Source organism: Haemaphysalis longicornis, unplaced genomic scaffold (assembly GCF_048455015.1).
Source record: "Haemaphysalis longicornis isolate Haplotype H1 unplaced genomic scaffold, Haemaphysalis longicornis Haplotype H1 scaffold_3, whole genome shotgun sequence".
Classification (NCBI taxonomy): domain Eukaryota; kingdom Metazoa; phylum Arthropoda; class Arachnida; order Ixodida; family Ixodidae; genus Haemaphysalis; species Haemaphysalis longicornis.
This window is the reverse complement of record NW_027526335.1, coordinates 50,531,679-50,552,065: the sequence shown is the minus strand read 5'-3', so window position 1 is coordinate 50,552,065 and position 20,387 is coordinate 50,531,679. Positions and strand designations below refer to the sequence as shown.

Sequence of the window (20,387 nt, the reverse complement as noted above, 5' to 3'; positions counted from 1 at the left end):
AGCGGCGAACGTTTTAGGTAGTTCTGTAACTTTTAAAAGCAAGGCCTTTTTATTACTTTCTCTCAGGCACGGCTGCTCTTGCTATGGTATTGGTCGGACGCGCCGTTCCTTACCACATCACTAGGTGGCGCTCGAGCTTTGTGGGTAAGTATTCACAGAATGATGGGGTATGCATGGTCTGCGGAGAAGAAACAGAAACTATGCAATATTTGGCTTTTGCACCTTGAGAGTTGCTGCTGTGATATTACGGCACCACGTACACACCCAACGTGGTTACTTCCGCAACGATACACTGGCAACTTAAGATTTAAATTTTCAGCTTTTTATACTCTGGTAGTACCAATAATACCCCGAGATACAGTTAGAGCATGAGCAATGCTAGCGTTGGATATCTATAAGCGGCTAATTAAAAGTTAATTACTCTTTGAAGTGAATTGCTTAAAACTCTAAAAGTGTTGTGTGCACTAAAATCTCATATATGTGTAGTTGGGATAAATGAGAAAATTGTGGTTGATCCTTCTGTCATAGGAATCGGTAAACAAAAAAGTGAAATGTGCCTACACAGGTGCCTTTGAATGTTTATTGTGCATCGATATGAACTTGCACATCGCTATTTATATTTAGTCGATATGGCAATGTTAGGCGCATCAACATTAGACCCTGGATTACGCGCGCCGGAGGATTGCGTAAATCCGATTGAAACCCCAGGCGCTCGCAAACCGTGCGAACGAAACCGAACGGGTTGTCAGCGAATCGTTTGGTGAAGTCACAGTGCGGTAGAGCGATAGGAGCATGATTTGCGGGTCGGCAGCAGTCGTGTGGGTGTGCTTGGTGAGCGAAGTCTTGGTTGCGGGTCTCTTCGACAAAAGCGCGACCAAACTGGTCCTGCTGCGTGGCGTGTACGCCAGACGCGTGCGTTGCGACGAGCTGAGTTTGTGGAACACGGCGGCGGCGTTCCACAAGCTGAGCGGCGTTCCACATAGCCGGCGGAGGAATAAACACATTAGCTTCCGCTGCTATACGCCGCCCTGTTCACATGTATTCCTGCGCAATATACCAAAAAGCATTTCGGGTGTGCCTTAGTACCCGTGCTAGATGTCAACAAGCTATGGCGCCTGCTGTCCCGGCGGTGAGCAATAATTGCTTTGATTACCCTACAATGTGTTGTTCTTTTTCATACGGGCTGTTCGAACTTAAAACTTTAGCATGCAAAGTAGGCATGCTGTTTGGTACAAAACATGAAATGCATAGTCAAGTGCTGCTGAGCGGCATATGTCGCGGAATTTAGCTCATGCTGAAACTCTGATTCTCTGAACGGCGTCTGCGTCCGGAAGGCTACGTAAAGTAGGCATAGGTGGCGCTGGCTAACGAGGAAAACCAAACTGGAATCCACGTAAAGGTCTGCCAGCTGAAGAAAGAGAACGCAGGGAATTTTGCAGGGAATGGTTAAGTCACCTGCGGAAAATAGGCTAAAAATAGGGACTTTCTGAACCGAGAAATGGGAATTTTCTCCCCAGTGGCTGTATGCACAGTATGCATATCCTAGACCAACGCAGTCGTGATGAGCCGGTATAGCTGCAAGTAAACATATGTCTTCGCGTTTTTACGAGACGTGAAGTGAGATGCAGTAATTCGGGAACAACCTGTTAAACACCCTCATCCTCGTCGTTTTTATTTCTCCTACGCTGTTGCAAGCGTGACAATGTGTTCTAAAATGGTTAATAGGCTGAATTTTAAAAGTGCAAAGGTAGACCTGGTACATCACCCCGGGTAGTACTGTTTAAATGAAGCTGATATGGTCATGGTTCCATGGATTCATGCTGCCGGAAACCAAAAGCTCCAGAGGCTACCTGGGTCCTTGTAGCGCGAGGGTTCTATAACGCGAGACTCTGACAAACGTAGGTCCCTGTCTGTGCGGTTAGCATCCAGTCACCCCGAAAGTCAATGTGGACGTCTGATGGGCGCATATTCGCGTTCGTAGAAACATAATGAGCATTCTGGTGGGTATGCTGTCATTTCAGCCTACTGAATCAATCGGAGTCCCGTCGAGAGCGCTAACGAGCCGACGCCGTATTTTCTCAGTACTGTCAATGTAAGGGTGTTTCCTTGAAGAGCACAGCGTAACAACCACTTAAGTTAGGTTCAGTTTGAGAAATGCCACGACATTATAAACCAGACAGACAGACAGACAGACAGATAGACAGACAGACAGACAGACAGACAGACAGACAGACAGACAGACAGACGGGAAACTCATGCATGAGTTAGCATTCTCGTGTATCAAGATGCTTCTGCAATGTCTCTGGTCCTCGTATCTTCGCTTGCAAGTAGAAAAACAGGCGGGCTGTCAAGCTGCTGAGCGCTGCCTCATGCTAGCGGGGGGAGAGAGAGAGAGAGAGAGAGAGAGAGAGAGAGAGAGAGAGAGAGAGAGAGAACATCTTTAATATCGGAGCATCTTTGTGAAGGCACCGGCCCTGGAGGATGGATGGGGGGGTTGGGCGGGGTGGTAAACCAAGGTTGATTGTAGTTGCGAATAACCTTAGTTTTAGAGAAATTTTTTACCAAATACCCAGGTGTCTGAGGCCCTAATCATGGTATTTTGTGGTGTGTTTACATCCGTAAAATGTGAGTGGACGCAGTGTGTGGTGCAGCGCTAAACCACACCGACACCAGCTATCTATTGTTTTTTAGTGCTTACATGCTCAAACTAGTTCTGCAAACCACGCTAGAGAATTCGCTCCGCAAAGAAACCGAATGTCCGTCAAACACACACAAAAAAACAGCAAGTTAAGATTTCACAACAAAGATGTCAATGACGCTATGGAAGAGAACGTCTGGAAAGGTAAAACAAATAAGTAAAAAAATGATTGCAACAACTATAGCGGAAGTAATTACGTGGTGGGTAATAAAAACGAACTGCTTGGCTCTTACGCTTCTCCGATGATTTGCTACCCACATGTTTTACCTTTGTAAGGCACGCACGTAAGCATAACTACACCTACACACGCCGCAGGCACGCAGCCGTACCATCCGGCTGCCAGCTGGAGACCAAGCCTCTCGCATCTGTCGAGTTGATAGCAGCTGTAGATGCAGCCGTGCATACTCCGTGAGATGTCGACGAATTCCTTGCGGAATTCCCTGCGTAGCGCCTACTAGGCGTTCAGGGTTCTACAGCCCATTGTCCCAATTAGCCCTCCCTTACCCCCTCCTCTTTCAATTGCATTCAGAGAAGGCAGCAATGTAGAGGACAATACCCGCTTCTGCAACTGGTCGAATTCCACGCACGAAGCGATGCCGATGTACACGAAGGGGGTGCCACTCATCTGACAGCACCGAGAAGTTTTGCTGGAGGTTTAATAAAGCGCTACTCCCTAGTAGGTGTTATGCAAGGCTTTTCTTTGCGAGATTTGTGGATTAATTTGTGCCAGCCGTGAAAATATTGAGTGCCGGGGGGGCAAGCTGTTGTAGGGGGCGCTGCGTTCACCCGACATTTGCGTCCAGAAAAGTGACACTAATGGCAAGCGCAGCTACCGCTAAACGTGCAACAAGAAACATTTCTCGTGACACTTGGGACCACCTACGCGTTTTGAAGGCGAACGCCTGACGTACAATTGCGACGGGTACCTTTTACATACTGGTCCACCCGGCGAAAAAGGAGCAACGCAATTTTGCCTTCCTTACTCCATCTAATTCGTCTTTACCCATCTGAATGAATCTGATTCTACCTTAATTTTGACCTTAATCAACCATAATTGACTCCAATTCATCTTAACGCCCCTTTGATCCCACCTTACTAATCATCACTACCAACAATCATTAGTCAATCTTAATCCAACGTCATCCAGCTTACTAAGCAGTGCTGTCAATCACTGATATTTATTCACGCTAATCACTGATCATGCTAAACTGTGATATTCATTAAAGGCCTGTCATACACGGCTGGGCTGCTTTGTTTCGCTCCTGCCCTTCCTTGGGTTTTTGTACCATGCAGGTCGACGGCGAGATAATTCAATTTCACCTTCCAATAAGGCATATGAGGTTTCGCTTTGAAACTAGCGTTAAATATTTTTTACGCACGGAACCTAGTGCTCTTTTATTCCGCTTACACGAGAGTGATTGATACACTCTGTAACAGATGATAATTATTATACGAAACTCCCATTTATGCAACGGGCTGTCAGAAAGGCGCGCCGACGGAGCCACGGCTAGCCGCGGTGGTGGTTCTTCTGAGCATGTGACCACATGAGGGGCTGTTCCTGACGCAGCGGCACTGACCTATTTTAATTCGAAAGCCTTAGGTGTTGGATTAGCGAAAAAACGACGCAATCTGTGAAGCGATAGGCCTAATTTCCAATAGGATTTGACGCTACTAATACGCGTGCCTCATAAACAAAATACGAGGAGAACACCCGTTTGCTGCAGCGCGTTTCATAGCGTGTGCCTTGGAAATAAAAAAGGCACCTGCAGCCCGGCCTCACCCAGAGGCGCCCCAGTCACCAGAGAGACAGGGCGCTGTGTCGCACTTACTGCGGGTGCTTCCTTCCCTTCTACTCCACTTTGCGCAGAATGCACATGGACACTCAACTACACACTAAAGATTTCACATTTGCTACATCATAAAAAGTGCTTACGGGTGTGAATTTTTACTTTGTATATTTCAAGTTCGCTGAAAGTCCTGATAGGCTGAAAGCATACGACCCGGATGTGACGAAGCAGAAGCAAGGCACCAGGGCGTAAGTTTTTGTGCATGTCATTGACCAGAGGCGTTGCAAGTGCTGGACCAGGATGAATTGTTCTTCCACTGCGAAGTTTCTGAGAAAGCTGTATAGGTTTCATCTGTAGCTGTACGGCTGCAGTTCAGTTGCGTGTCAAATTTTACTTCGCAGAAACTTACTCCCCTTTGGCCATTTCCCATAAATCTCGTGACTAACCCCTTCGTTTTTTTCGCGACATGCCATCTTGGCTCCTTCCACCGAAAAATTCATTCATTCATTCATTCATTCATTCATTCATTGATTCATTCATTCATTCATTCATTCATTCATTCATTCAATTGTGCTTTTTGTCGATTAAAACTTCCCATACAGGGTTAATGATGAGTTTTGTTGAAGTTAAGTTAGTCGAGGATGCGATATTTTGGCATTACTACTTCGGAAACAAAGTAAGTTCAGAAAATGAATAAGCGCGGGATAACGGGGCAACATTTAGCATTACTTTTACATGCACGCTTGTGAATGCTTTGCGAAAACACCGACTCAATACTGCCGCTGTAGTTTGTTTCCGGTATGCGCTTAAAAACAGCCCACGCCTCCTGTGAGCCTGCCACTACACCCTACCGGCTTGTACCATTCATTTTAGTATGACTGTGCATGCGTATACTCTGACACAAACGCACACCGTACACACACTCGTGTGGACAGAGGTACACGAAATGTACTAAAACTGTGGAAAAAGATATGACTGTAAAAGTTCTATAATTTTTTTCAATTTTTAATAGGCGCCTGTTGCTGATGCTATTGAAATATTACAACAGAATAATATCGTTTGTGCACAAAAATGATACAAAAGGGGAGGTTTGTGTGGTAAAACATTGAGCTCCAAGTTGTAGATAAATGATATCTGGCGCTGCGTGCCTACATTTATTCCGAAGGATATATTTTTAGTCTGCACGGGCTTATTCGCGGAATGCATTGTGTTGTAATATTGCGTACCTCTTAATTAACCTTCACAACACAGTATTTGCTGGTTGGCATTTGTCAATAAAACATTCAGAAACGTAAATAGTCTTCTGGGTTTTTTACTTCAACATTAATGAACGTGTTTTTTTATACTTACCGAAAATACTGCATCATGAGGCGTACTTCAAGGAGATAGGACATGACATTTTGTTGTGTCCGTATTTGAATGCCTACACAACCTCCCCGAGCAGGTCAGACAAAATGTTCGAATAGAAAGATAATTCACCTATTTTACACCTACAAGAATTTTATAAAGGTGTGTACTGCATGTACAAACTATTAGGAGCTGGTCATCGCGGCGTGAACGTGAGCTTGTGGTGAGTGAGGGCCACGAGGGGAATGTCGATGTCATTGAGGTCATGGATCTTGCCTTCTTCAGGCAGAATACGGTACTTCTGAAGGAGGCACGTGATGTACAGGAAGATCTCAACGGAGGCCAAAATCTCGCCGGGGCACATGCGTTTTCCTAGAAAACATGAAAGAACAATATAGAGGGGTCAAAATAATTGGGATGCATTTTTTGGCTTTTAGATATAGGTTCTAAATATAGGTTCTGGACCTAAGAAACAACATTGGCCTTCCAATAGGAATGAACGTTTATGGTTTTATGAACGAACGTGTCTTTTGAAGAAACATTTCGGGCAAAATCCGCTGTTCTGTACTGGGCTAGTCATATTCGCTTTGCTATGCTACTGGGGGGTCTTAAAATTACCTGACCCACTCATATAGAGAGTACAACAATGAAAGTTTCTGAAGGTCTCGTCACATTCCTTGGTTAGAGAGGAACTCACTGCTAGACTACACAAGGGAGAATGGTGTGCAGAACTTCTCGTTCCCCGTCCTTGTACTTCACAAGAACAGGCCAACGTTTATACGCCGTTTTTCTGGTGGGAGAATACCTATACTGCATTGACATAACTTGTTTACGTTTCATGCTTTCCTTTGATAAACTGTCATTTCCAAACCTATATGACGTTATTTTTTTTAAATTGAACGCCTATGATTGTTAAGCAAGCGTAGAGCTTGGTTATTATGGACACTTTTCGTCACCAGTTTTGAAATTCATGACCAGATTGGGATAAGGTGAGGCTAAATGGTTGCTGTCTTTCTCTGTAATAACGAGTTTATCTTTTTGTTGAGCATCATTGGATGGTGAGATTGGTGCTTGAAATCTCGAAGAGCGGGGTGTAATGCATAGCTTAGATGTCTAGTTGTTCCCTAACACATGACAGAATCACCGTTACAGATGTGCTTCAGAGATTATAGTAAATGGTAAAGACTACTGCGTGATGTCTTGTCAAGTGGTTTGTGAGTTATGAAGTCATTATAAATCAGAGAACCCATTCAGGCTCCTAAAGACATTTTGTGGTAAAGTCGCCTGACATTCGCGGACTTTTGTTTGAATTTCTTCAGAAGGAAAATTTATAGGTGTAAGTAAGAACAACGACCACGTCTGTCAGCATCCTGGACACTTACCGATTCCTTGAATAGGCGAATTAACGGAGCAATTACTACAAAATGTGAGGTAAAACCAAATAAATTATTTTCTTGCTTATATACGAGGGCTTTCGCTAGGCTATCCGGCGTACGGTATACTGAGCCACATTTTATAGAATTTAAGTGTCGTCTCACCGATGGAGAAAGGAATCAGGTACTCGGGCTTGGGCTGGATGAGCGTTCCGTCTTTATTCATGAACCGAGTCGGATCAAACTTCGATGGCTCCTCCCATAGAGTCGGATCGTTGTGCACTGCCCAGACGTTCGAGTTGATCACGGTCCCTTTAGGAATGTAGTAGTCGTCGATAACGGTATCCTCGCCAGCTCTGCAATTATTAATGCAAGAACGTTTCGTCAATCTCTCGTGAAAACAGTTGTTCAAGGGACAGTAAAGAGGGGGAACAACTCGGCCTATGCCGGCTGTTTACATCTGTCGCAGCCGCAGAATTGCTGTTACTTAGCGCCAAACATGCTGAAACCGTGAAAACGTGTTGCACCGCATTTGATTTGTGCACTGCGGGTTTTGGCGTAACAGCTAAGAATGGTCAAAATTGTGAACGATTTGTAATGCATGAATTTCCATGGTTTTCTGGGTGTCCTGTATACAGAATGTAAATTACCATATTTTCAAAATTCTCTTTTTATGCCAGTGTAATAACAGAAGTAGCAAAACTAGACAGGGTTATAGTTTTTTCCTCTGAAACAAGCGTGACATCAGTTTATTTCAAAAGAATCGCCTGAAAACTCGTCGTACGTTCCTGTTCTCAAAGCGGTCCCTGCAACTGCGCAAAAATCAGTGTCATTACGTCAGTCGCGTTACGATTGCGATTGCTAATTTCCCAGGACATTTAATGAGGTACTACAAAGACAGGTCACAGGGTATTCTGAGTAACTAAACTCGATTAAAAGTGTATTAAGTAACTTGTAATAGTTTTCACGACAACAATTCCTTTTCTCATAGAAGTCCATGAGTTTGAAAGGGAGAAAAGGTGAAAACATCCGAACTGTTTATGAAGCTCTCGTGGCAAACATTGCGGTGCTAAGCAAGAGGCAGACGGGACCAATGAATTTCAACTGCAGACTCATAAACCGGGCATGCCCATCATTTTTAGAAGAAAACCTCGATGTGTAGAAGCATGCAAAATCAAGCAGGTGGCTGCGGGAATATATTTTTCTAAAGAACACTAAATCCCCAAGGCTAAATAACGTACCTCCTGGAGAGCCCACTAGCCTGTATATTGCAAGGCTAACTCAGCTGCTGACAATTGAATAGATTGTGTTCTAATGGAATCATTTTACTTACGTGAAATGCTTTCGTACTGCTGATCTGAACAGTACTGTGGTGTGCGGAAATACCGCTGAGCAAGCGCATCTTGCATGATTAAAAACAGTTGGCAATGCATGCTTCCTTTGCCTGCAGTGTAAACGTGTTTGTCTCATCTTTGTTCAATTTAGCGCTAGTGTGTTTGCTATAAAAGAGCATCAAACACATTTCTTTTCAGGCCTTTAGTATCCTATTTTTCCCGCGCGCCTGTTTTTCACGCGGGCGCTAGGTAGAGCAGATAAGCGGGTCGTTTCAAGGCAATAGCGTGGACGTCGCAAAGGCGAACGGTTCCCTGTTGTACATTACAGATATTAAAAACATTATGTAGCTGCAGACTTTATGTAATAGCCGTGACGGCACAACTTCAAGTGACGTCGGTGATATTGAGATCCCAAGTGACCTAACTTTACACCATTGCTCGTCAGTTCAGCGCAGCGCAGGAATTTGGCGGTAGAGACGGAACCTATGGATACTGACACCACAGACAAACTTACACTGAAAAAAAAAGAACATTTTACCCTTCTTTTTCTTATTATGAAACAGTTCCCACCTATAACATACAGGGCTGTGTAGTGGCATTTCGGCCTCTTACTATACTGATGCAAGCACGCGTGTTTTCAGACTTCAAGACCACTTAAAATATAAAACAATGTTTCGCCGTTTCTTACTCCTGACGCCGCTTGGCGTAGTGCGAAAGAATCTGACATGGGGATAGAATGGGCATCTAAACTTAAAACAAGGGCGCGAATTGGCTCACCGATGTTGCATCTCCATATTTACGAGTGCTGCACGGCATACCGACGCTCCTCTGACCTCAGTAGAATGTTCTTTATTAAGGGAAATGGGGTATGTGGTGAACAGAGGAGTTGAGGGAGAGCACTTGCGCCGATCTCATTAGAGAAGGCCAGACCGGCGGATATTGCGCGCTTTGGTGAGGCGCAGTAAAGCCTAATGGACGTTCCGGCCACTTCAAAAAGCTTTGAACCGAACGGCGACGAGCTGCGCTGGCAAGAGAAGGGATGTGCCGTTCCAGGTAAATGCGCACGCTTGTGCCTTGACAAAGGGAAAGCGGAAGAGGCCAGAAATGCCAAGGAATTGAACACATAGCGCAAGCAGAAGAATGGAGCCCGAGCGACCTCTGATGGCTGCACTTATAGTATTACACAATGGTCCCTTGATCGGCAATATAAATTTGGCGTACCTTGCAAAGCTAGGACTGCACTCTTACGAGGAGAGAAATTTAGCGAGGGTTATGGACCAGTGCTATGGTGTCTAGACAGGAACCACTCCACAAGTCCCTAGCAGTGAACATGCTAAAGTGAGGGGGGGAGGTGTCTGAGACGTCGTGCCACTGCTCACAAAGTGTCGCATTCAAACCTCGGACGAAGAGCGGATTTCCGCTGGCAGCAGGTGTAAAGTGCAATGATTTGACTATGAGTGGCAAAATGAAATACAGGGTGGTCAAAGTTAAGTGGACAGGTGTCCCTCATGGCGATAATTACTGTGCCTCTGGCACACTTGCGACGGCCTAGAAAGCCTAGCCTAACAATTGCGCGTGACAACTCACCCCCTGGGCACGCCGATCGTCGAGACGGTCTTCCAACGGTACATCTCCCATATGCAGGCCATCGTGAAGGGCATCTTGTTGCGGTCCTCCCATGTGGGCTGTCGCTCGCGGCCCACTACCTCGTCGATCTCCTGCTGCACTCGAGCCTGAAGCGTGTCCGCGTTGTTGGCGAAGTTCAGCATGTGCCAGTGGATCGTCACGGCCACCGAGTTCGAGCCGGCGATGAAGAAGCTCAGCACGTTGCCCATGAGAAACCGTGCTGTGTAAGATGAAGTGTACGATTGCATTATGTCTTTCTATCTCTATGGCTTTAGCTAACCTCGTGTGCTCTGTTCATCTGGCTCCCCAAAACCTTAAAATTAGCAACGTTTGTGCATTTTCCCTACGTAAGCGTGATCATAACGGCGTCACCGTTACGACCATGTCCTGGGAACACCTGGATGGCGACGAACATTAGCTCGCAGAACACAAGGTGTTAAACCCTACCTCCATCGGCTTGAAGCGAAATGAAGCCTTGCTTGAATAGGAATTGGTCGTAGCGGCGTATGATGATTCAAGCTTGGGGCTGTTGTTTCTCTCATAAACAAGTTCGAGATATGACACTATGGCCAGGTCGCTGACATAACACCGCTCACGAGGAAAGATCCATATTTCTTACAGAATGTTGTGGCACGTCAGATTGTCAAAGGTTGTCTACGTATGATGCAGACATAACTATATATGCTGCTGTTCCGCCAGATAAACAAGACAGATAACGCGCATCTGCTGCCGGTTCGTGAAGAACTGTCTCATGCCGACCTTAGGGTTTCAAAAGGTTGTTTTTTAATTACTGAAAATACCACATAGGCGCATTTACAGTCATTTGCCTTGCTTGCTCTTCCTTCTGGGATTGAGTGCACGCGGGACGACGGATGTACCATATTATGATTCAAACCTGTTCTAAAGCAGAGACTTTGCATTATTCTTTCATGTTATTTAGTTCACCAATTGTCACTTTATACTGCAAAGTCTACACTTGTGGATGACCCCGGAAGCGGAAGAGGCCAGCAGGATTCGATTTCCGACTAGCGATGCCTACGTGTGCAACGTAAACATCAGTGGTGCATCACTGCCATGGAAAGGTTGCAGCAATGTATTTGAAGGTGAATAATTAGTTTTTCTTATATATTCTGAAACGTTTCCGCACATGCGCAGTTGCGCCCGTCGACTATCATGTACCATCCTTAGACGGTTTCTCGGCTGTGCGCAGCACTTTAATATCAGCATCATTATCGAGGACAACATCATTCGGTCGCGCTACTTCGTTACAGCTTGTGCTGTATATTCTTATTGTATACGTACCTATGAAACCATACGACTGTACAGGCAATATGTTCAATTCCTGACCACGGCTATTTCATTCTTCATGGAAGGTGAAATGCAAACATGATGCAATATGCATGATTCAATGCGCATGAAATTTCCGCACGCGTTGAAGGACCACAGGATTTCTGCGAAGAGCTGTAGTTCTCAAATTCAGGCAGCCTAATAGGTAAAGTGGTTGTGGGGCGTAGGAAGCTCTAAACATTTGATTCGTTAGCTATGTTGATCGAAAATCTGACGTCCATGGCACACGGATATTTAAACGGCCTTCTTCATGACTCGTAAATAATTAAATACGTTTCCTTCACAACCTCTTTCACCAATGTCAAAGACAGGGAAATATTCTCGCTGCTGCAGAGTACAACGCCCGCGCAGCTTGATGCTGTGTTTGAGAAATACAAATGTCAAAGACAAGCGATCTGTGTTTTCAGGGCAGAATATTACACTGCAATGGCAAAATTGGTTTGTTGTGAAGGATGCTTACGTTCACAAATTTTCATTTTCTGGCGTTACTAGGACAAATCTTTCAGCCACTAGCTAAAAGTGTTTTTGGCTATCGCTACTCCGCGCAGACATAACCCGAAAGGTCGCCCAGGCTCCCCTTTCTACTCGCAGCTCTTACCGGTGGCGCCCATACTGGCTGTTACGGCGGGTGGCAGAAAGTAGTCCGCCAACAGCCCGAAGTAGCCATTACAGAGCTCTTACTGGCACGCATTCATGCCGCGCTTTCGGGTTGTTTTTACTGGCTGCGCGGTTAGCAGATGCATTTGGTGTCGCGTACCTGTGGCATTAGCCCGTTGACTTACCAATCGCGGCAGACCGTGCTTAGGGGCTGAGCTACGCGCAGCTCTTACGTGCGGCGTCTACGGGCTACGAATTTTCGGAAATACGGCCAATAAATATTACAAGTGCGCATTTTTCCTTTGATGTTTTCACACAGTACTGCGTAGCATGGTACAGAGGGTTCCGGTTTTTAGAGATGTTTGACTATGAGGTGCGCACACTCAGACAAGGCACACCCATACCCAGGCTGTGCTGATTAACTTTTTACTTTTTGTTAATAACTGTAGACCTGGCCCATGGTGTCTTTTCAGCGATATCTGGAGCTCTCAGATATTCCAGATTGGGCATCACCAGGAGCCTGTGCCCCACTGCAGGACGGAGGTCTCTCCCATAGATTCCTAGACAAGCGATGAAAGTTCTTGTTATGGCAGAGTACTACACCAAGGCTGCCAGATGCTGTTCTGATGAAGAAAATTTGCCACGAGGTACGGTGTGGGAAGAGCGAGAGAGAGCAAAGAAATTTCACTATGAAAGCTCCAAGAGGTGCCTCGAGTAAACCTTCACAGTACATCACTTTTGACATACACCTATTACCGATCGCCACTGGTACCCTCTTGTAGCAGTGTTTATCCGGTGGTTGGGTGCGACCGTGCCAGACATCTGCAGCTTACACACATATAAGTGAATACTCAGGTACAACACACATATATGGATGCATTCATACATACACACATGCATTCATGCTTACATACATACATACATTCATACATGCATGCATTTAGATCTGCTCTTAGCTAGCAAAACCGTTGAGAGCCTGGGTCTTTTCGACAGCCGAGAAAAACCGTGCGGACTGCAAGGCGGGACCGAAAGCGCAAGGACATGAAGGCCACGGCATTGCAGCTAAAGGTTCTTGTATAAAAATACACATAATCGCAGCACTGACACAGACAAGATAACACGAATATACCGGGGCAATGACGAAGAAAGGCAGTGCGCCCTCAACAAGGAATGTATGTTTGGAATGTTGGCGCCTCGGGGCTCTTTTTTTTCTTACAACTGCAATCCTCGGCGTCGACGGGGCTTTTGAAGAGTGATTTTGTTTTGGAAGCTACTAAAACACTTTTTAGCTCCCATCAATTTTGGGCACGGCCGAAAAGTTTCTGTTTTTCTCTTCTACGCAGCGTGTAACACACGTCTGCTCTGGAATGTGTTTACGCTGTGAAGGCAATCCATCTGCCAACGATGCCCTGAGAAGAAAAGCCCATTTGTGGCAGCATATTGTTGCTTTCTACGCGCGTGTTGGTGCTGGTTGAAAGTACACAGTGTAAGCGCGGCAAATAGAAACTGAAAAATGTAACTCAAACAAGATGCTGAAGCAACGAGCATGGTGGAAACAGCATCTTTGACAGCTTTTAACACAGACCAAGTGTGCCTACTCTCACTGTGTAGGGCTACTTATGAACAGGTGTTCCTGTTCCCTTCGTGTTCCGTTTTTTGAGATTGCACTGTTTTAGCAAATTTCTGTATGGTTCGTCTGCATCGTCACGTGGCATTTGGGGCTGTTTACACGCGGCGCTGTTTTGAACTGCCCGACGAAAAGCGTTACCGATCTCATTTTGCGTAGTTCGCAGGAGTTCGCCCAACCATCAATCTGTTTAGCGATGGACAAAACGTGGATCGAGGGGATATGAAAACAAAAAGTTGTGTGCAGGAGCAAGTTGAATTTCGGCAAAGCTACTGCCGTCAATTTATTATTTTTTTACAGAAATTTGCGAAGACGGAATAAGTTATTATTGTGTATTCAAGCATAGCAATCACCAATTCTTGAAATGTGCATGGTAGTAAGCAGCAAAGTTTAAAAATTACACCATGTGCTTGGTTACGGCAGTTTTCGTTCAAACGAACAAAAAGTGGAATACTTGTTCTAGTTGAGATCGAGAAAAATTCCCAGCAGGAATCTTTTGTACTTATTTATGACTGTGTAGCGAGACATTCTGACAGCCATATGCACAGAGGCGCCACAGGCGCTTCATGGCTCCTTTGGCACTGATAAGCGCTAGTCCTCTTGCTTGAAGGATATGCAGATATCTGTAATGTGGGGCACGTTCATCCAGTTCCCGAGAAGATATTGTGCTTATTACGATTCGCTTAATTCGTCGTAAGCCTCCATTTTCTTCGTACGAGGCCTTACTTTGCAGAAAGCTTAAGTTATGTGCATTTTCTTTGTCACACCTTTTTTAACAGGGGAGCTGGGCTCTTACCTGCAGAATAAACAGAGGCCATGTAAAAAAAAAAAACGATGCCCACGCATAAGATCAGCTAGTTTCGCACACCAAGTGGAGACAACGGAAAAACGCCAAATCTAAATTGGGCATGTAAATACTCTCCCTTGGCGCTTCTTACAGATCGTCAGATGGTCTAACTGAAACGCCTCTTAGCCCACGTGTAGCTTCGGCACGCAAAAGAAGTATTCAAATTTGAATTTGTAGTAGGATAATCTATGCAATATAACAGTCGTTTGTGGGTGGTTTTTATACATTATGCATAAGCGCTTCATTTAATGGGAACCGAGGCAGTTATAAAAACGTTGTGAGACATGAATTCAAGCACTGACACTGACTATAAACATTGTGCTTACGCAAGAAGTTTGAAGCGGGATCATTTTCGTGCTCTTTGATCTTCTTTAGGTATCCGTCGATGAAGTCGCGGTTGAAATGCTCATCCATGGTTTTCTTGTGCTCCTCGACTTGTCCCCTGCAACGGAATGCCACAGAGATGCACGGTCACAAAACTGGGGCTTCGCACGCATGCAACGAATTGAAAGAATACGAGGCCGTTGATGGTACATAGGCGGAAATCTTCTATCAAGAATGGCCCCAAGAAGAAATTAAAGCCGTTCCACTCAATGTGAAAGCTGTCGGAAGAGCGGAGCAGTAATTCATCATAAAGGGCTGTAGCGCCGCAATCCGCACACTGCTGCCGCCCCATGCAAATCAAATTTCTCGCCTTTCTCAAATTTCTCAAATCTCAAACTGCACCAGCGGGAGTTCGGCTCTTTTTGTGTTTGCTTTTCCTCCCGTACGTGGCGGCGTTTCACTGCCACTTTTTTTTTTTGCTTGCTATCGTAAAAACCAACCCAACGAGCTTTCCTAACTAGATGAATGCGGGGGCTGCCGGTTAATTGCGCATATTTTGCCCCAAAGGTACCTATAGTTTTCTTTGACAGCATTTAATACAGACTAAGTGTGCCTACTGAATTTTTTGCCCCAAAGGTGAGATGTATGACAAGCGCCAGCGGTTCACCAGTTTCGTACGCTTATGACTATATAAACTGCTTGGCTTTCGAAGCCTCTGGGTTACGCCGCGACGACAGGCGCTACGACGGAACGCCGGCTCTACTTCGGTCCAGCGAGCGAGCTACGATGAGAAGGCCCGGCCCTAAAGTGCTCTGCACCAAGGCAGAACGTTGATATTAACGGCTTTGGACGCCCAACACGCTGCTCCACCCACAGCATAAAGCGCGCAATGCTAAGTTCATGACTTCGAAAAAACTGGTGCGCGTGTCATTTGATCATAGCATAGCAGCTTACCGACAATCCAGGGAAGCTCTATCTTGCACATGCACAGTGGTGCATTAGTGTGTCACGCTTCTAGGGCTACTCCCCGAATGGCAACACCGCGGATGCCACCCTTGACAACAAGGTTTTGTCATAACTGACGCATGCGGACCGTTCTGATATCCTTATTTATTTTGTTGTACTAGGAAGAAGTATACTTGCCCAAATGTAAAATACACAGCTCACGTTCGGGAAATTAATACAGAACGCATCGTTTGGGAACTGAAATCCGTTGCTAGTGGACTAGAGAACAGCAGTTCTGGAGTTCTGTACCTATGAACAAGTCCTGTGTTCTCAAAACGCCGTCTAATACGAGATGCCCGCACTTACTACTTTAACTTTCGTACGAGGAGCAAGGAGTTTTACGTTATCCGCAATTTCGCTCATAGTGCGCTTTGTTTTTTCATAGACGCCATTGTAAGTGACCAGGCAATCGAATCAGTCACACTTCACCGCATGTAAACTGGGAAGTTCACAGAAGTTTCAATGAAGTTCGTCTCTCATGGATGTCCTCTTAGCAAGGCCAGAAAATCTTAAAACAATACTTAACCAAGAAGACCTAAAGTTCATTTGACCTCTCGAATCACACGTCTGTGGACAAGGGTGGGCAACATACTGTTCTGCTTTTTGTTCTGCTACATATTTTAGTTAACGTACGTAACTAATTGTCGTTTTAACAGCGAAGAAGTTTAGCAAATCGTAATTTTTCGTGTCCGTAGTTAAAAATACCAAGAAATTGCCGTGCGCGCAAACGTGTGTGCGGGCTTCGCGGCGACCGCCCGGGAGTTTGCAAAACCTAAAAAAATGCCGAACGTTCGTGGGTGCGTGCGCTCGCGACGACCGCCGAGCGTCCCCTGCGCGAGTTTTTCAAGCCAATCATACTCACTTAGGGAGATTGGGAAAGATTGCGGCGACAGCCCGAGAGTTAAAAAAAACCAAGAAAACGCCGAGCACTCACGTGTGCGCGCCTCGCGACGACGGCCTAGCGTCCCCGGGGCATGTTTGTCAAGCCAAGCATACCGACTTTAGGAGATTAGCCAAGGCTTGCAAAAAAAAAAGACTCCATTGTTCGCCGTAATCGTGGCAACACTTGCTTGGAACGAGAAAGGCATAGCATACGGCCGTCCAAGGGGATGTCCAATGATTGCCACTTCCAAAAATGAAGAAGGACGCTCATACGTTTGCAACAAAGAGGGAGTAAAGCTCGTTGCGGCAGCGCAGAAGGAGCAAATCGACTGCAATCGGGGACTAAAATATTCGCGATGGCCGTGAAGATTGCGTACAGCTTCGCCACTAAGCTCGAAATTAAAGATGTTTTAGATGCGAAGCATTTCATGCTCGGGGCTGTGTCCCTCCCTCCCTCGTTGTCCGCCATCCGAACTCTACTGCGCATGTGCGTCTCTACAGCCCGTCAGTGTTTGCGCTGACGTCAGCGCAGTCCACTATAAAAAGAAATAGGCGGCGCCCGGTTTTGATCCCACGACTCTGTGGCCGCAACGGGAGGTACGTGGCGCTCTTCCCACTGCGCTACAAACCGAGACGGGAGCATGTGGTACGAACGCGCCTTATGTCCTTCATTCATTTAAACTACGTCAAGAAGCAACTGATACAACGAAGGCACGCGAAGCTGAACGTCAACGGAAAGGACGAACTGAAAACTAATGGGAGCTTCAGTCGACCCCATGGCTGCTTCGCATACTACTCAGGGTTCCCCTACGGGAAGATAGTGTAATTTTTTTTTCTGTCTCTCTCGCTCGCTGCCTTGAAGACTTACGCATTAGTGTGAGTATCCTCCATTTTCATTTTTACCATAATTCTTTGGTATTGACAGGGGGAAGGGCCGAGGGGTCGCGCCCCACCCACCTACAAACGTTTGAACTTTAGGGCCTTGTGGAAGCGCCGAGAAATGCAGGCTAGCGAAAATCATTATGCTGTCGTGTGCGATGCACCAAATAACCTTGTGCGTTTGCGCCGTCAGCCCTTACCAGAAGGATCAGGCGTTTTACAATGTGCAAGAAGAGAAAAAGACGAAAAGAAACACCGAGAAAGAAAAACATAGTATGCTGGTCCACTTTGAAAATTTTGGGTTTTAGATATTTGATTTTTCTTTTTCCCTCTGATTTCTTGGTACGGGAAAGCGCCCAAGTTTGCGCTTGCTATCGCTTGAAGTTTATTCCCTTACTTACTTGCTCCCTTACTTTTGCTTCTTATCATGTTTTATTCTTCCAGCCCCCGTCCCCACCTCTGAAATGATGTCTGGTGTATGGTGCTGCCATGATATGGTATTTCAGTATTCAGTGTTTTACTCTGTGGGGAATTCTGTGCATTTTTTGCTCATTATGCTCTATACGCATGTGAAAAGCCGTGCATGACTGATCTCTCAGTCATCGTCGTCGTCCTGTGTATTTACTTTTACGTCAACGTCTTTTTCCTCGCCGGTTTTCACGATGATATCTCAGGAATTAGCGTCTGTCAGGCTTCTAGCTTTTTCGTTTTCTTCCGGTCTTTTCGGCTTCTCTCTGTGTATTCCCGGAACAAAAATATGGTTACGCTGATTCGTTGATGACAGGGATGACCAGCGAAGCTGAGTTTTAGTTCCTATTAGGGTAGGTATAGTTCCTATTAGGGTATTAGGGTATAATAATCAGATATAAGGCAAATGGAGGAGGTTACCCGCCGTGGTGACTCAGTGGCCAAGGCTTTATGCTGCTGAGCTCAAGGGCTCGGGTTCGATTCTCGATCAAGCCGGCCGCTTTTCTCATGGAGGCGAAAAACGAAAACGCCCGTGTGTACGAGGTTTCCGCGCACGATAAAGATCCCCATGTGGTCAAAATTAACCTTGAGGCCTCGACTACGGTGCGCCCCATCGCCTTTGTAGCGTCGGCGCGTTAAACCCCCTATACGATGAATAAAATGTCGAAGGTCGTTTCTATATTGTTTACAAGCGCATTGGCGAGGCACTGTCGCAACCAATGCGACAAACCAAAGGTTGCCATGCAGCATACTCCCGAGTTAATTAGGGCAACGACACGCGCCAGGATTTATTATATATGTTTATCGTAGGAGACAGCTGTTAGCCCAATTTCAGCAGGTTTCGCCAAATTAGGCGAGAATGCTCGAACGGCTTCGGAGTAAACTGTTTCATTTATATGGTATGAAAACTGAGACTGCAGGTATTTATGCTAACGGCTGCGATAAAGCTCTCCGCTGTTATGGAGTTGTCTGAGCAGCCGCACGTCGTAAAATTTGTTTACGGACGACGAAAACGGGTTACATCGCTTTGTACACCGTTATTCCTCCGATAAAGGGTCTTAGGTGGACTTTATGCGGCATGAAACGCATGGTTGGCTGGCAACACTGAAACTTTGGCATAAAGAAAACACAAGTAAAAGTGACAGAAGGAACCACGAATTCGTACGTGATGTCCGTACGCGATGAACGGCCAAAGTAAGGGCGCCTTATACAAATATGAGGGGCATATACATATCGTTACTTGCGGAGGCTATCGTTTTCCGCACGCATGACGAATTCTACACACGACCGATAAATATGGAAATGTAGGCCAGTGCAAGTTAGGCGTTGGGGCGCAGAGATGATACGCAAGATTGATCTGAGTAATAAGAATGTGGAAAGCATGTGTGCCCCGACCGTTTTTTGTTTTGCTATGATGCGGGTTCGTACAAAGTTGTGGTAGCCGGGAGTGAATGTTATAAAGGCTAAATAAATGAATAGGGGTACCTGTAGCCATAGCGCCCACTTTTATGATGGAGCCGAAAAGCGAAAACGCCCGTCTGTACGAGATTTCGGCGCACGGTAAAGATTCCCAAGTGGTCAAAATTAATCCGGAGCCTTCCACTACGGCGCGCCTCATCGCCCGTGCAGCGTCGGTGCGTTAAACCACAGAATAAATCAATCAAACCTGTTTCCTACCATCATCATTTATTGTGCCTATAAAGGCCCCTTGCGGGGTATTACATAAGGGAGTGGGGCAAAACAATAGTACACGCATAACACGAATACAGACAGTAATACAGGCAACAATTCGGACATACATACGTGTGGAGAAAGTAAAGACGTACAGACATGAAAATGTTTTTGCGCAATTAAGATCACTGCAGTTGACAACCTTAAAAAAAGAAAAGAAATGAAAGAAAAGAGACAAGAAGGGAGAGAGAGAAATGAGCAATTCCAAGAACTTATCCGTTCCCAAGTGCGCCGCACAAAACAAAACAAAAAAAGCCATACTTTCTTTGTTGAAACAAAAAAAAAAAAATGTGCAGTTCAGGCCTTTAGCGATAACCAGTTCTGACCCAGAAGTTATTTTTTCCGCTAACAAATGGCACGCCGAAGGCCATGCCTTTATCTGACACTGCCCGAACCAGTGAAAGAACAATGTAACATGCTCTTCGCGGGATTTTCTGCCCTCATTTCTAGTCCCCAATGAAGAAAACAAACGTACAAACGCGAAAAAGCCATGATGGGTCAACAAATACCACCCA

General features: G+C 45.6%; 1 protein-coding gene and 1 long non-coding RNA gene across 4 annotated transcripts in view; one reads left to right on the top strand and one right to left on the bottom strand.

Annotated features, from left to right (window-relative positions):
• The first annotated feature begins 66 nt into the window (after positions 1-66).
• LOC144174443 (uncharacterized) lies at positions 67-13,803 on the top strand. The gene is made up of 3 exons (XR_013323473.1): positions 67-144; positions 10,184-10,389; positions 11,106-13,803. It is a non-coding gene; the product is annotated as an uncharacterized LOC144174443 (long non-coding RNA).
• The window catches only part of LOC144174441 (cytochrome P450 2A4-like), a 98,772-nt gene continuing 83,933 nt past the window's right edge, over positions 5,549-20,387 (bottom strand). For 2 of the 3 annotated variants that reach the window (XM_077703161.1, XM_077703162.1), the window contains 4 exons: positions 14,910-15,025; positions 10,127-10,385; positions 7,371-7,561; positions 5,549-6,204 (listed from right to left, as the gene is read on the bottom strand). In XM_077703161.1, coding sequence (XP_077559287.1) covers positions 6,029-6,204; positions 7,371-7,561; positions 10,127-10,385; positions 14,910-15,025 — 742 coding nt within the window. In that variant the 3' untranslated portion in view covers positions 5,549-6,028. The remainder of the gene's footprint in view (positions 6,205-7,370; positions 7,562-10,126; positions 10,386-14,909; positions 15,026-20,387) is intronic. The other variant, XM_077703160.1, reaches the window with a different exon arrangement.